The 17715-nt window shown below is 39.1% G+C and overlaps 1 protein-coding gene across 5 annotated transcripts in view; it reads left to right on the top strand.

The window, feature by feature from the left end:
* EFHB (EF-hand domain family member B) overlaps nucleotides 1-17715 on the top strand; it is a 67435-nt gene that overhangs the window by 38724 nt on the left and 10996 nt on the right. For all 5 annotated transcript variants that reach the window (XM_054680429.2, XM_054680430.2, XM_063805524.1 and 2 more), the window contains 4 exons: nucleotides 2464-2593; nucleotides 8713-8796; nucleotides 9375-9442; nucleotides 11379-11533. In XM_054680429.2, coding sequence (XP_054536404.1) covers nucleotides 2464-2593; nucleotides 8713-8796; nucleotides 9375-9442; nucleotides 11379-11533 — 437 coding nt within the window. The remainder of the gene's footprint in view (nucleotides 1-2463; nucleotides 2594-8712; nucleotides 8797-9374; nucleotides 9443-11378; nucleotides 11534-17715) is intronic.

The following is a 17715-nucleotide window of genomic DNA, read 5'->3' as shown; positions in this document are numbered from 1 at the left end:
TATATATATCAGTATGTATGTTCATTTTGTTCCACATCATATATACATTTTTCCTTTTGCTTTTTTTGTCTTATGAAATATTTTGGAATGTCTTTTCATGTCAGTACCTACATTATATTTTCACTATTACAAAAACATATTGTTTATATACCTTTGTAAATGTGATTGGCTATTTCCTTAAGTTACATTCCTAGATTTCTGAGAAATTTTTACTTTTAGAGCCAAACTGTCAGCTCAAATTACTGCCCAATTTGCCCTTAGACCCAGAGTATGAGAATATCCATTTCTCCACACCCTTCCCAATAATGAGCTCAGCCAATCTTCTTTATTTTTGCTTAACTAAGAGACAATTATAATTTCTTGTTACTTCAATAACAAGACATTTACTGTTTTTATTTACATTATTTGAGTTACTAGTGAGGCTGAATATCTTTACTCCAACATTTCTTACCCTCTTGGTTGTTCTCTAGTTTCAGTCCTACTTTCTTATCTCGAAATAGAAAACTAACACCACATCAAGACTTGAAAAGAAAAAAGCACAGTATTCAGTTTTAAATAAAAAGACTCCTCTGTTGGTTTCTCAGCTCTCAATCACCCTTTGAATGTTTCTAATATGAGGTAAATGAAATATGAGGGTCGCAATGTTATGATCGCACCAAATCTCAGTAAGAACAAGTGCAAAACACCAAACCTCTCAAATCTTAGCATAGTGGAAAGTGCTGCCAGAGACCTAAATCATTGCCATACCTCCCTTGATCTTCAGGATTTCCATAACAATGGTGGAGACCCTGCAGTTTTTCATCATTGATATCTCTTTTTCCCATACAATGTCCTTACTTACTTTCTAAATATTAAAGTTCTTCACCCATTTTAAGAATTGGGCTACATATTTTCTATGAATTTTGAATATTAACCTTCTATCAGATACATAGTTTGCAAATATTTTTTTCCCAACTCATAGGTTGCCTTTTCATTTTGGTGATTGTTTCCTTTGCTATGCAGAAGGTTTTTAATTTGATGTAGTCTCATTTATTTATTTTTGCTTTTGTAGTCTGAGCTTTTGTATCTAAGACATCATTGCCAAGGCCAATGTCAATAAGTTTTTCCGCTATTTTTTCTTCTATGAGTTTTATGGTTTCAGGTCTTAACGTTTAGGTTTTTTTTTTTTAATCTATTTTTAGTTGATTTTTGTGTATGGTGTTGCATGTGGAAATCAGGTTTCCCAGGACCATTTATTGAAGAGACTATCCTTGTGTCGTTGTTTCTTCTTGCTGCCCTTGTTGAAAATTAGTGTATTGTATATGTTTGGATTTATTTCTGGGCTCTCCATTCTGTTCCACTAGCCTGTATGTCTGTTTTTATGCCAGTACCATACTGTTCTAATTACTACAGCTCTGTAATATAATTTAAATTTAGGATGTGTGATGCCTCTAACTTTTTTCTTTTTCCTAATAATTACTTTGGGTATTCAGAGCCTTTTGTGGTTCTATATAAATTTTTAAGATTTTTTTTTTTCTATTTCTGTGAAGAATGCTTTTGGAATTTTGATAGGGATCACATTGAATCTGCATTTTGCTTTGGGTAGTATGAACATTTTAAGAAAATTAATTATTCTGATCAATGAGCATGGAATGAATATCTTCATTTTATTTGTGTCCTCTTCAATTTCTTTCATCATTGTTTTATAGTTTTCAGTGTACAGGTCTTTTACCCCCTTGGTTAAGTTTATTCCTAAGTATTTTTTTATGCTATCATAAATTGAATTATTTTCTTGATTTCTTTTTGTCTAGGTTGTTATTTTTTATAGAAATGCCATGGACTTTTATGTGTTGATTTTGTATTCTTTGACTTTACTTAATTCATTTATTAGTTCTTTTGTTTTTTGAGAAAGAGCCTCACTCTGTTGCCCAGGCTGGAGTACAGTGGCACGATCTCGGCTTACCACAACCTCCGCCTCCTGGGTTCAAGCGATTCTCGTGCCTCAGCCTCCGAAGTAGCTGGGATTACAGGTGCATGCCATCATGACCAGCTAATTTTTGAATTTTTAGAGAAGACACGGTTTCACCATGTTGGCCAGACTGGTGAACTGGTCTCGAACTCCTGGCCTCAAGTGATCCACCAGTCTCGGCCTCACAAAGTGCTGGGATTACAGGCATGAGCTACTGTGCCCAGCCAAATTCATTAGTTCTAACAGTTTTTTGATGGAGTCTTTGGAGTTTTTTACATATGGCTTTTCAAATATTAACACAAGGTATTGTTGTGTGTAGCATCCCACCAGTCTCCCAGCTCACATGGGGGAATGCTTCTGTCATCTGTAGCTAAATCTGTGCAGTTTCTGCACTGTTACAATTTCATTTTTTGTTCCATTCTCATTTTCAATGTCAATGAGAACATAGTGTGCATCTTGCATGATAAGGTTATTCGTGTTGCTTAAGTCATAAGTCTTCCTTTCTTTTTCCACAGGAGAGGCAAAGAACCGAAAGTATAACCCATCAAGTTTCCATAGGTGTAGTATGTATGGAGTACCAACACCACATTTTAATGATGGACGAGCCATGGCAAAATCTCTATATTGGCTCCATGAACTACAAATGTAAGTTTAATTATACTGTGCCCAGGAACAAGTGTTAGACATTTGGACTTAAAGAAAAGTTGATTTTTAAACTTTATTTTTTGAAGAGGTAATAAAATGATATGGTTCAAACAAGATGATTAGAAAAAAATAGAAAAAACAGTGTAATGTATTTCACTTCTGACACCCATCCTATCTAGTTCCTACAGAGGTAAAAATGATACTTTTTTTTTTCTATCTTTATTCTGAAGTTGCAAGCAAACATAAAGACATATATGCATGTTTTAACTCTCTGGGATCAACTTTATTTGTGTTTCTTAAATATAATGGGCTTTCAAAACTCTACCAAGACAATTGTAATTGACTTGAAATTTATTTATTTATTTATTGAGACAGCATCTTGCTCTATTGCTCAGGCTGGAGTATAGTAGGGCCTTCATAGCTCACTGCAACCTTGAACTCCTGGACTCAAGCTATCCACCTCAGCCTTCTGAATAGCTGGGAATAAAGGCATGAATAACCATCCTGTCTTGACCTGATATTTGTTATTCAGCTTTGTTGAATAGTTATTTGGGCACCTGAGCATCACTCAACTTTTTCAAATTGTGACCTTTTTATCTCTTCATTCTGTAAAGACTACTTCCTTAGAAAACAAAATTGGGTCATTAGTTTTTCATTTCCTGCGTTATATTTTATATCCGAGCCAACACATAAACTTTGGAAGATTGCTCATAAAAGTCTAGATATCTTGTTATGCTTAAAAAAATCAGAAGATTGTGGATACTGGTACCATGGTTTGAATGTTGTAAATACTGGTGCCGCCCCGCCCTCCACAAAAAGATATGTCTATGTCCTGATGGCCAGAACCTATGAATGTTACTTTGTGTGGAAAAAGGGTCTTTGTAGATGTAATTAAGGATCTTGAGATGAAGAGATCATTCTGGATTATCTGAGCGGATGTTAAATCCAATGATCAGTATCCATAGAGGGGAAGAAGAAAATTTGATACACAAGAGGAAAAGACATGCAGAAGGCAAGGTATGTGAAGATGGAGATAGACATTGGTGTGATGTGCCTATAATCAAGGAATGCGAAGTAATGCCAACAGCCATCAGACTTTGGAAGAAGGAAAGAATGGGCTGGGTGTGGTGGCATATGCCTGTAGTCCCAGTGCTTTGGGAGGCTGAGGTGGGAGAATGGCTTGAGCCCAGGAGCTTGAGGCCAGCCTGGGCAACATAGCAAGATACCATCTCTAGGGAAAACAACAAAAAAAGCAAGAAATGAATTCTCCCCTAGAGCTGTTAGAGGAAATGTGGCCTTACTGACACTTTGATTTCAGACTTCTGGCTTCTAGGACTGTGAGAGAATACATTTTTTTACGCCATCAGTTTTTGGTAATTTCTTATAGCAACCACATGAAACTAATGCATGGGCCTCGCATTCATATTTGTCAATGATAGGGGTAGATTTGTTCTGACCTCTGCCCTCTTTAAAGGAGACAATGGCCCTCTAGGTTTCCGTAGGCCCAACATGCACACAAACTTAGCATTACTGCAGGTATCCAACCTGCCTCACTCTTGCCTATTTTGTCTCTGTGACAATAACAGCTCTCAGTTATAGAGGCAAAATTCTGAGCACTTTATATATTATTAGTTTAATTCTACTAAGAACTCCACAGGATAGGTGTATTATAACTTTTATTCTTCCCATTTTACAGGTGAAAAAGCTGAGGTACAGAGGGGTTAAATCATTTGCCTAAGATCATGCAGCTCAGACGTATCAGGGGTAAGAATGAAACCCAGGCAGTATTGGCTCTAGAGGCAGCCCTAACCACTGCACCAGATCTATAGGCACTTTATTCTTGATCACCTCTTTATGGGCTTCAAAAATGATTTCCATTCCTCTTTCACTCCTTTATTACATGAGTTTCTGATACTCGAATTATTCAAAATAAGGATGGTAAAACACACACATAAAATAAATTTTTACAGTATCATAGTAACCCTGTATGAGATAGTTTTTATTTAGGATATGGATGAAGCATTTACATAATAAATATTTCTTAATTATTATTATTAAAATGGTTAAACTATGTGTAAAGTATGAAGATATTATTTAAATATTTAAGGACTACAGATATTTATAATTAAATATAATAAATAAATTGATACTTAAAAGGAGACAAATATGGTTTATCCATTTTCAATGGGTTAGAAATATAAACTTGCTATCAGTTTGTAAAACATATGAGGTAAACACATTAACAGCAATGTGGTCCTCAAGAACATCCTAAGAGCAGAGCAAATATCAATGATTTAGTGTTGCCACAGAAAAAGACACAAAGTTTATAAGGGCAAACAGTGTGCAGTGCATGCTTCCCTCCAACTTGTCTCTACTCCCAAGAGGACACTGTTTATGGAACAGTGTTTTATTTGATCATACATTTTGTATTTTTTTTTTTTTTTTTTGAGATGGAGTCTCCCTCTGTCACCCAGACTGGATTGCAGTGGCATGATCTCGGCTCACTGCAACCTTTGCCTTCTGGGTTCAAGCAATTCTCATGCCTCAGCCTCCTGAGTAGCAGGAATTACAGGTGCGTGCCACCATGCCTGGCTAATTTTTGTATTTTTAGTAGAGATGGGGTTTCACCATGATCGTCAGGCTGGTCTTGAACTCATGACCTCAGGTGATCCGCCTGCCTCAGCCTCCCAAAGTGCTGGGATTACAGGCGTGAGCCACTGCGCCCAGCCCTTTTTGTATTTTGAAACTTAATTGGAATGTTATTGCTAGCAGTAGAGAAATTCTTTATTCTTTTGGTTGCAGTTTAAAAAGAGCTCACTACTTCATTCAGTTTGATTTCTGTTACAAACGTGGAGTCAAGAGTGTTAGTTTACATTTTGAGGCATCTAATTTTATATGCACGATTTAATGTAAATTTGGTTTACTCTCAACTTTTATGGGATATATTTCCTCTGTAAAAGAGGATCTCTATTGGCTGAGCATGGTGGCTTATGCCTGTAATCCCAGCACTTTGGGAGGCTGAGGCAGGCAGATCACAAGGTCAGGAGTTTGAGACCAGCCTGGCCAACATAGTGAAGCCCTGTCTCTACTAAAAATACAAAAATTAGCTGAGTGTGGTGGCATGCACCTGTAGTCCCAGCTACTTGGGAGGCTGAGGCAGGAGAATCGCTTGAACCCGGGAGGTGGAGGTTTCGGTGAGCTGAGACGGCGCCATTGCACTCCAGCCTGGGTGACAGAGCAAGACTCTGTCTCAAAAAACAAAAACAAAAACAAACAAACAAACAAAAACGATCTCTATCTATATTTTGCTTGTGACCTTTGGTTTGAATAATCAAACCAAAGTCAAATCAAACTTTGGTTTGAGTCATCAGATGTAGGCATGCATGTGCGAGTGCATGTGTTTGTGTGCATGTGTGAATGAATGAATTCACTGGCACACAAAGAGCTTTATCTGAGTTGGTTCGTGAATGCAACTCACAATTGTTGTGTAATGATGTTGCAGTTATTGATATTCTGACATACATGGTTGCCCACAGATACTTCCTGATTGTTGCGGAAGCATACTCCAGGCAGTTCTTGACTAAAAAGAGTTGGCTCTGTGCCTTACAGTTCTTTTTCTTATCATCTCTGCATGTTCCTAATTATGTACCTTGGAGCTGATTTTTTTTTTTTTTTTTTTTTGAGACAGAGTTTCACTCTGTTGCCCAGGCTGGAGTGCAGTGGTTTGATCTTGGCTCACTGCAACCTCTGCCTCCTGGGTTCAAGCGATTCTCCTGCCTCAGCCTCCCAAGTAGCTGGGATTACAGGTGCCCACCACCAGGCCTGGCTAATTTTTGTATTTTTTAGTAGAGACGGGGTTTTGCCATGTTGGCCAGGCTGGTCTCGAACTCCTGACCTCAGGGTGATCCACCTGCTTCGGCCTCCCAAAGTGCTGGGATTACAGGTGCGAGCCGCTGCGCCTGGCCTGGAGCTGATTTTTAGATTGTTAACTCTGTTTGTTCAAGTTATAGCCCTAAACTGCATTGATTTATTCTGACTCCACCCACATTCTTCCGCCCGCCAACAAATGGGAAGGAAATGAAGAAACGAGATGAATTACTTATGTTTCTTCTTTTGTTCCTCCACAGAGTGTCACTCTTCTCCAGAAATTTATTCAGCTCAGTAGTTCAATAGTACAGGAGATACTTTGAAAAGCAAATGGAGTTTTAAGAATGTAATGTTCATTGTCTTTAGTCTTAGCAAAACAATAGAGAATTTATTAATTTTAATGTTATTAAATAGTAGTGTTGTAATTTTACAGGTTTCAAAAGAAATTTTATTCATTTAATCACAACAGTAGAAGTAACAAAATTATTTTACAGAAAACTGGCAAAATAAAATCTCTCATAATCCTGTTCACTTTAATTCAGCCATTATTATCATTTTAATGTATTTTTTCCTAGCGTGGCTCCCTATGTAGATTTTTGCATAGTTTTTACCAGAGTGCAATCCCATTTTATATCCTGTTTTCCACCTAACATAAAATAATTATATATTGCTGTGTATGCCAGCATTGAAAATGCATGCAGTGTATTCTTATTAATGTGACAGAATTTAATTACCCTCCACAACTGAACATTTTGATTCTTTTCTTTATTCCATTGTCATCAATGAGGCTACAAACATTTTTTATACATATAACTTTTCTACATTTTTTTTTTTTTTTTTTGAGACAGGCTCACTTTGTTGCCCAGGCTGGGGTGCCGTGGCATGATCTTGGCTTACTGCAGCCTCTGACTCCTAGGTTCAAGTGACTGTCCTGCCTCAGCCTCCCAAGTACCTGGGATTACAGGCGTGTTCCACCACACCTGGCTAATTTTTGTAGTTTTAGTAGAGATGGGGTTTCACCATGTTGGTCAGGCTGGTCTTGAACTCCTGACCTCAAGTGATCTGCCCACTTTAGCCTCCCAAAGTGGTGGGATTACAGGTATGAGCCACCGTGCCCAGGCTCTTTTCTACATTTTTAATTGCTATCTGGATTATATCATTATTATTGGTTCCCAGATGTGGATGAAAGGGCATGAGTGTTTTTTTGCTTTTTGATTCATATTGCCCAATTATTTTCAAAAGAACTGTAGGAATTTACACTAGCAATCTGTAAGTGTTTTACCATATTTTTTTGCCAAAGTTAGATATTCTTTCTCTCTCAATATGCTTATATATATTTGCTTGTTTACTAGGTTAGAAGTGGCACTTTGTTATTCTTTTATTTTACATTTATCTTATTACTAGAGAGTATTATAAATTCTCCATGTATTTGCTTACTAGATGTGAGTTATTTGTTTATATCCTTTGGCTATTTATTTATTTGATGCTAAATTTTTTTATTTTTATTTTCATTTTTTGTAGAGATGGGATCTCACTATGTTACCCAGGCTCGTCTCAAATTCCTAGCCTCGATTGATCCTCCAGCTTTAGCTTCCTAAAGTATTGAGATTACAGGCATGAACCACTGTGCCTGGCCTGATGCTTAATTTTCTTCTAGCAATTTTACGAGTTACACTTACTCTATTTTATTTTTTTGAGACAGGGTCTCACTCTGTCACCCAGGCTGGAGTACAGTGACATCATCTCAGCTCACTGCAACCTCAGCCTCCCAGTCTCAAGCGATCTTCCTAGCTCAGCCTCTCGAGTAGCTGGGACTACAGGTACATGCCACCACGCCCAGCTAGTTTTTGTATTTTTTTAAGAGACAGGGTTTCGCCATGTTGCCCAGGCTTGTCTCAAACTCCTGAGCTCAAGCCATCTGCCCACCTCAGCCTCCCAAAGTGTTGGGATTACAGCAGTGAGCCACTGTGCCCGGCCAGGAGCTACACTTACAATAGTGATATTAACACCTTGTTTTATTTACTAAAAATATTGTTTGCTTACCTTATTCATTAATCAAGGTTTATTTTATTTTAGTGTAAATGAAAGAAAAATGAACACATAAAACTTTCTTTTTAGCAGAGAGTTTCTTTTGAAACTACATTTGTTCCTTGAAGGCCTAATGATACTATGGTATTCTTCGCCTTATGTATATTTGGCAGCCAAGAATACTTTAGGTAATAGAGATACCTGATAATGTTCTAATTTTGCAGGAAAAGAGGAGCTAAGTTTGTATCCAAAAGAGCAGATGATTTCAAAGAAAAGTTTCAACATAAACTTGGAAGAGTTTTAGATCCGTAAGTTAATGATTAACTTCAAATTGATAGTTTCTTTGCATAGAATTTAAAAAATACTCTTGTGGTAACTGTTGGTGTGCCTATTAGATTCTATCTATTAAATAAGAAAATCATTATTTTATTGTTAATCAGTTAATCTGTTAATATCTATAGAATTTGGGATTCCAGGAAAGCAATGAGTTCTCCAAAATGCAGAAGGCACTGGAGAAGAGAGAGGGATAATTTTGCATAAAGCATTATTTCTGGGATATCAGAGATTTAACTTACTGTGTTTATATTTTTCTTTGTCTTTCCTGTCTGTCTGTCTTGCTCTCTATTTATACTTTTGTAATTTTGCTTTGAATGTGTTCTGTTTTTTCTTTGTAATTCTGGGCTCCTGAAAGAGGGTGAAAACATTCAGTCATTGTTAATGCAAGTGGAAGATCAGACAAAAGATCTATTGGAGAACTTTTGTTTGATCTTCATAGTTTGGTTATGAGATAAAATATGGGCTACTAAGAACATATGGCAAACATATTTTAAATTCCAGAGATGCCATGTGGTGGGTATTTTAACTAAGGATTTGTTTTCTTTGATAGCATTGCAGAAACAATGAATGTTCCCCCAGACTGCACATTTGGAGCTTGTCTCCGTCCTGAGGAATATGGTAAATATACACACTTTCTCCGTAAAAAACCCCAAACAAACAGCAACAAAATCCCCACAAAGTTATGCAGTTAAGCTCACCATCTCCTTATTTCAAAGCTTCTAATTTTAAAGACTTAAAATGTTGCATTAACATTAATGAGAAAAGTGTATAACACAGAAGTAAATTTTTTTTCATATTATGTTTGAAATAGGTACAGTTGGAAGCCCTTGTAATAAGTACTGTAAGTATAGTTAAGGCTTTGAATTTTATTTAGGAAAAATAAATATGGCCTATATTAAACAAGCCAAAGTGAAGTGGGGCAGCTTTTTAATTAATTTGGATATTGTCCTAGTCCTAACTTCTCAAAGTGTGGTCTGCAGACTGCCAGTATTGGCATCCCCTGGGAGCTCCTTAGAAATGCAGAATCTCAGGCCCCATCCCAGAACTATTGAATCAGAAACTGCATTTTAACTATATTTCCAGGTGAATTTTAAGCACATTCAAATACGAGAAAGCACTGTACTCTACAACCACATAATTAAGAACCACTCTTTTCCTACCAGCCAGCCAGCTAGCCAGTCAGTTGATCAATCAATCAATACATAAAGTAGCAGAAGAAACTTACTTGGATTTTGTCTTTATTTCTAGGCAATCTAAACAGCAGATATCCAAAGGGAAAAATATGCTACAGCTTATCAGGATTGGGCTGTATATCAGTGGTTTTCAAAACATGGGCTGCAGACTACCTGCATTAAAATCATCCGGGGAGTTTATTAAATCTGCACCTTCCTGGGACCCATGCCCTAGATATTCTGATTCAGTAGGTTCTTATATACACTAACATTTAAGAACCACTATGAAAAATGTTTTGGCTAAAGTCAACTCATTGACAGGTAGAATAAATATTTATTGAGCTTATGCAAGACAGTGGTTTGGAGCATCATTAATTACTACATTAGGAAATTGTATTTGGGTTCTGTTTTTACACAAACTACTAATGTTTGATGGATGCCTATCCATCTTAGAGGCTTTAATATCTTTTGAAGAGGGTAAGGGATGATTAGGAAACCATCAATTAGCTTGAAAAAGAAGTAGGTAATCATGGTAAATTCTGCCTGTTTGAGGGCAAGCTTCATGCTGGTGGGTGCTCTGTCTTGCTGTCTGTTGGATCCTCAGGGTCCAGCACATAGGACATCTTTCATCAATATTTATAGCATGAATTGATGAATTAAAAAAGGAAGAGAAAGCTGAGAGTCCTGGCAGAAAGATGGGAGATGTGTGTACGCCAGGGAAAATGAACAGAGGCAGGAAGTCTCCTCTGGCGATATCCACCGAGCCGCCATATGTGGAGCAGCATGGTCAACTCTAGTTGGGGTGTGGGTCAGGACTCTTAGTTAATGGAGCCGTGAAGGGAGGCAGGCCTCTAGTGCTGGTGGTGGCATGAGTGGAAGCAAGGCTGAGAAATGGGAACTTGGTATGCAGACTGACGGCCAACTGGAAACTCACATAGGAGAGGGTAGATAATTTAATTTTTACAAGGCTCTCCCAGTTTAGTCAGTTCCAAGGCACACTGAGTGGTCCCCACCTGGAATCAGCCCTAGCTTTCAGATCCTCAGCACTGTAGACAAATGGCCAAGAGGTAGTCAAGCAAGAACTTCACTGTCCAGGGAAAAGACTTGACAGTTGAGTGCGGTTGGTGATGTCCACACAAAATTCATTCTTTTAGATTTTCTTCTTGAGCAGAGAGGTAACATAAACCAGGAATATTAATTTTTATCAATTAATTTATGTACTTTAGAGTACATAAGGATTTTCTGACATGCTGCATAATCATGTCAGAGTTAGATGTTTCTTTCATTCACAGAGGTTGCTAGATCTCTCACTTTTTTTAAAAGATAGAAATAATATAGAAAGACTTTAAATTTATGTAAAAAGTTTTTTCTCTCTTCAATAGGAGTTGGTGATCTCATCCATAATAGACTTCCGGATGAATATCTTCGAGGCAAGGATAGACAGCGAGCCCTGATTGCAGCAGTTCGGCATCACCTGAAGAAAGTTAATTACCAAAAGTTTGACACTTTGCTGGCAGCCTTCAGGCACTATGACAAGGCCAGTAATGGGGGAGAGCTTTTTGGTAATGCATGGGCTTACAGATCCCAGCAGTTTGGTGTAGATCAGGGGTCAGCAAACTATAGCCTGTGGGCCAAATCCAGCCCACTGTTTGTTTGTGTCAGTAAAGTTTTACTGGAACACAATCACGCCTGTGTTGTTTTCAGTATTGTCTGTGGCTGCTTTTGCACTATGAATGCAGAGTTAGGTAGTAGCAACAAAAACTGTATGGCCTTCAAAACCTAAAATATTTACTATTTGCCCCTTAACAGAAGACGTTTGCTGACCCCTTTTGTAGATTATTGGTTGTCAAAGTGTGGTTCCACTACCACCATCACTATCACTTGGGAACTTGTTAGAAATGCACATTACAAGGCCCATTTCAGAAAATACTGAGTCAGGAACTCCGGGGTGGGACCCAGCAATTTTTGCAAGCGCTCTAGTGATTCTGATGCACATTCAAGTTTGAGAACCACTGTTATGGATTATTAAACTGCAGTGTGCTGGGAGCAAGGGGCAATGGGTAGCACTGGGGATCCCTGGGGAAGACTTGACAATCTACACCTAAATCTGAATATGTACACAGAGTACCTGCATTCTAGGTCCAAGTCAAGCTTAGAATGTCTTTTCCCTGGGGAGCAGAGTGTGGTTTTAGTTTTGAGAGTGTAAGATCATTCAATGTTCAAGCTACTCTAAATTTTATTCTTTGAAAAAAATCAGATCAATCTAGGGCTACATAATTGCCTCGCTTCATTTTAGGCCATCACAGAATTGCTTTTACCGAGCTGCACTGCCTTTAGCTTATGCTGAGGAGCACTATAAGAAACTGCCATTGAAACGTGGCATATTTTTTGTTAGTATGCCCATGAGGCTTTTATTTTTGTCAGATGCATCTTCCTTATAAGAAACTCAGTCTTGACAAAGGAAATAATTGCACTTCATCTAAGTATCTCATGACTGGTTTTTATCTCATGGATAGCATGTATTTTGTATTGATTATGCACACCTTTTTACTTTGGTTACCAGGAAGCTTGGAGCCAACTCAATAAATAATGGTAGTGACATGAATAAGAGAACCTGCCATAATACGTAGTGCCCTGCTTTTAAGAATTCTTCATTTTAAATGTAATTAAAGGAAAGATGATCATCTTAATAGCTGTTGATTATCTAAGTAAACCACCAGGCATATTCCTTTTTTTCTTTTTGAGACCGAGTCTCGCTCTGTCGCCCAGGCTGGAGTGCAGTGGCGCCATCTCGGCTCACTGCAAGCTCCGCCTCCCGGGTTCACGCCATTCTCCTGCCTCAGCCTCCCGAGTAGCTGGGACTACAGGTGACTGCCACCACATCTGGCTAATTTTTTTGTACTTTTAGTACAGACGGGGTTTCACCGTGTTAGCCAGGATGGTCTCGATCTCCTGACCTCGTGACCCACCCGCCTCGGCCTCCCAAAGTGCTGGGATTACGGGCTTGAGCCACCGCGCCTGGCCCAAGCATATTCCTTATGATAAATTAAGCAGGGAGGAAATTACTGAGAATTATTTAATGCTGATATGCCTTATATATACATATATGCTTATATATAAATATATGTTGATATATAAATATAAATTATATATATTTATATATTATTTATAACATATAGATATAAACATTTATATATAAAAACTATATATATATATTTTTTGAGACAAAGTCTTGCTCTTGTCCCCCAGGCTGGAGTGCAATGGTGTGATCTTGGCTCACTGCAACCTCCACCTCCTAGGTTCAAGTGATTCTCCTGCCTCAGCCTCCCAAGTAGCTGGGATTACAGGCACCTGCCACCACACCATAATTTTTGTATTTTTAGTGGAGACGGGGTTTCACCATGTTGGCCAGGCTGGTCTTGAACTCCTGACCTCAGGTCATCCGCCTGCCTCAGCCTCCCAGTGTTGGGATTACAGGTGTGAGCCACCGCGCCTGGCCTTGATATACCTTTTAATAGTTAACTCAATATGCACAATGTAGCATTCAGTCACCGTAAGGAGCTTTTTTTCTGAGAGGGTAATAAGATGTGGGTCTAGTACAGCTGTAGGTTAATTTTGGTTATTTAAATCTTATATTATTGGATGCCACATTTAATTTAATGGAAAAACAAAACACAACAGAGCAAATAAACTATGATTTTCTAAATGAATCTTCTTGGCTTATGAAATTAATTCTGTTATTTATTGAGTAATCATAATACATCAAGCATTATTCTAGATAATGTGTAGACATTCCATTTAGGGAATGGAAAATCTAGAGGGAGAGTTACACATTGGGTAGCAGTAGTGTGCTAGAGTTGGCTTGAGAGAGCATACTGTTAAATTTGCAGCAAGCTTACAAGCCAGTTGACATCACAATGGTAGCTAGAAATTACCATGATGAGAGTATGAACACCATGGAAAGCAGCACCTGCTACAAATCAGGGCTTTTTTCCACCACACTGCCGAAAAGTCAGTTGTTGAACATATGTAACACAACACTGAAATAGAGTGAGGCCCAAGTACTATGATAAACTCAGAGTTGCAATCAGGGATTTTCGCTCCTAGCTATCATAGACTGTGTAATTCATGACAGATGTTCTTAGCAATGCAAGTCAGCTGATGATTTTCTCTTTTAATTAATTGTCTAATTAAGGATGTATAGATTTGTGCTCACTTAAGCAGCACATTTGTTGTCAATATGTAAACATTGTTAACTTAAAACTAGAATAGTTTCCTAAAATAAATTTTGCTGCTAGGCTATAGGATTCTCAGTTAGGTTCAATAATTGTGTATAGTCCTTGTTTTTGGAGGGGCTGCATGAGGTCAGTAAGTCCAACCTCCTGTCTGTCCATGCCACCAGCTGATGGTATTTGCTCACCTTGTAGAATGACTGCAAATGGGGCTGGGGAAGATACCCAAAGGTGTTCAATGTGGAGGTGCAGTAACTAGGGTCATTCTCTGCTGTTTCCAATAGATTTCTTGGTAAAGTTGAGGTGGATGTCATTCAAATTGTGGTCAGAACTGCCTGGCAGTCAGTTAAAACTAAGGTGTCACCAACAGTTTGAGAGAGCTGCACTAAGGCATTTTTCTTTATGATGCAGTCCTCAGGAGTGGGCTGAAAAACAAAATATCATGATGTCCCTCACTCCCCTGAACATCCTGGGTCTAAAGTGTTCTCTCTCCAAGAGCTCGGTTGCTGCTCTCCCCCTATTGCCACAAAATCAGGGTATCCCATTCCAGTAGCTATAACTTCACCTTTTTCCCATTTACCTCCTATTTTCACCCAGAACTTTTGTCTGGAAAGGTCAGGCATAAAAGAGAATAAAACAGATCTCTGGAACTTTTCTAAGAAATCCCTGGTCCCTCTTATATCTGACCTTTCCTAACAAAAGGTCTAGGCAAAAATAGAGAATATGGGCTGGGCATGGTGGCTCATGCCTGTAATCCGAACACTTTGGGAGGCCAATCACCTGAGGTCATGAGTTCGAGACCAGCCTGACCAACATGGCAAAACTCCATCTCTACTAAAAATACAAAAATTAGCCAGGTATGGTGGCACATGCCTGTAATCCCAGCTACTCGGGAAGCTGAGGCAGGAGATTGCTTGAACTTGGGAGGCAGAGGTTGCAGTGAGCTGAGATCACACCACTGCGCTCCAGCCTGGGCAACAAAGCGAGACTCCATCTAAAAAAAAAAAAAGAAAATAGAGAATATGATTGGGGAAAATAGAGAATATGATAGCTACTGGGATGGAACATACTGATTTTATCATTTTATTTTATTTTATTTTATTTTATTTTATTTTACTTTATTTTATTTTAGACATGAGATTCTCACTCTGTTGCCCAGGTTGGAGTGCAGTGGCACCATCATAGCTCACTGCAGGCTTGAACTCTGAGCCTCAAGTGCTCCTCCTGCCTCAGCCTCCCATGTTGCTGGGATTACAGATGTGAGCTACTGCTCCCAGCTCTCACACTGATTTTTGAGAAGTATACTCAACCAAGTGGTTATTATTCTTATGATCAAGGATTATGTAAACCCAACAAGAAAATCAGGAGGCTGAAATAGAATTAAATTTGAACCTCCTAGAATCCTTTTTATGCCTGGTTGCTACCAAAAGGGCGGACCAACCCTACTGGCCCGGGATTGCTGTTGCATGGTGCTGTTGCACCATGTCCAGGAATGGTCATGGAAGTAACACCAATTTTCAAAATAAGTCTTTATAACCCCTGCCCCTTTTATTCTGATTATTATTCAGGAAGCAGCTGAGATAGAATGAGTCCTTTCTGGGGACAGCTGCATTGAGTGACCAAACAGCTTTACTAAGATGTGGGCACCAGGAGCTGGTGAGAGAGGTAGACAGTTTTTGAGAAGGCCATTCCAATGCGCAATAATACCATATGACAATGGATGGTAGGGAGTAAGAAAGCTTCATTGAATACCTTGACTAATAGCTCATTGCTGAATAGCTTTTGTGCTATAGGGTGCACCCCATTGACAGACTGAAAATGTTCCAGAAAGCAAAACGCACAACCCAGATTAACTTAACTTTATGGGCCCTACTGTTGGGACTAGACCCATATGATTGGACTGGAATGGCAATTCCATAACTTGAATAAGTGTCAATATTGGTGTGGCACCACCAATAGCTCTGAGGAGGGAGGGGTCAGAGGTTCACTGCAGTCAGTCTGTCAGGAGCATGAGGGAGATCCCTATGTGTGATGTGTCCTCTCTCACCGTAAGACAAATGAGTCAACTTCTGGCAGTCACAAGTTTGGCATGTAGTGGTGGCTTCTGCATTAGAAACATGGAGTTCTTTACCTTGTGCTCTGTGTGTAATGGGGGTGTGTTGCCATGTATGTGCAGGCAGCAATGTTGGCAATCTGGATGGTTCAGGCTTGATCAGCAGCTTGATTCCAATCATTCCCATGCTTATGGTGAGTATCTACATGAACTACCCAGATAGTTCAATCAGTAGCCATAATTTTTGTCCTATAGTTTGCAGTCCCTTAAAGGGGTGTCTTTAATCTGCTATTTTATTGTTTTCCAAGTGTCCAACCAAATAGGTAGGCCACAGTCAACAGCCCAAGAGTCAGTAAAAATATAACAGGTTTATCAAGGGGAGTATTTGCCAGAGCCATGAGAATGGCCTTTAGTTTAGCTCAGTGAAGACCACCAGGTTTCAGCTCAGCCAGACTATAAGTGAAACAGGCCCAGGCATTTAGAGGAGGTTCTGTGAATTGAGGGTCCTCTTGAGCCAGTGGCTTTGCTTCAGGTGACAGAGTGGTGAATGAATTTTTTTTTCTAAAGGATCACTTCTCAGCTGAGTGTGGTGGCTCACACCTACAATTCTAGCATTTTGGGAGGCTGAGGCAGGAGGATAGTTTGAGGCCGGGAGTTTGAAACCAGCCTGAGTAACATAGTGAGACCCCATCTCTACAAGTAAACACAAATAATTAGCCAGGAGTGGTAGTGCCAGCTACTCAGTAGGCTGAGGCAGGAGGATCACCTGAGCCCAGGAGTTTGAGGCTGCAGTGAACTATGATTGTGCCACTGCATTCCAGCCTGGACAACTGATTGATAGCCTGTCTCAGCAGCAGCAGCAATAACAACAACAAAAATATTGCTACTCTTTTACACGTAAAGCTGAGATGTTACTGGGGTTGGGCTGGCTGCATTCTTGAATATGCCATTTCCATTTGACATATGAGGCTTGTTTGCTCCTTTTTCATTTTGTTAGTCATTTAGTCCAAGTTGGCCGACCTCAAAATGATTATCGGCTGGAGAGTCAGAAGGCCTCCATGGGTCCAGTGTTCAGTTTCCAGAAGAGCTCAGTGACAGGCTAATAGCTGCTTTTCAAAAGAGGTCTACCTGGTAATTATGTTAGGGAGGCAATAATTCCTAAACTTCACGGTGCACCTCCAAGTGAAGGTTGCCTTTCTTTTCTAGAGGCTCTAATTGGCAAAACCACCAGTTATAGACTTGTAACTCAAAGGAGTCATTAGGGTTATGGGGTCCCAAAGGTAATAACAATTGTCTATACATGGCTCTTCTTGATCAGGATAATCCCCTCTGTCACATATGAACATTCACTGTACAGACATGGAAAGCATCAATACCAATTAAACATTCAGGCTTGGAAGCCGTAGCAATAATACATGGTTATCTTTAATTCTT

Source organism: Pan troglodytes, chromosome 2 (assembly GCF_028858775.2).
Source record: "Pan troglodytes isolate AG18354 chromosome 2, NHGRI_mPanTro3-v2.0_pri, whole genome shotgun sequence".
NCBI classification, from domain to species: domain Eukaryota; kingdom Metazoa; phylum Chordata; class Mammalia; order Primates; family Hominidae; genus Pan; species Pan troglodytes.
Note: the sequence above shows the minus strand (reverse complement) of the source record. Positions and strands in the feature narration are given on the sequence as shown.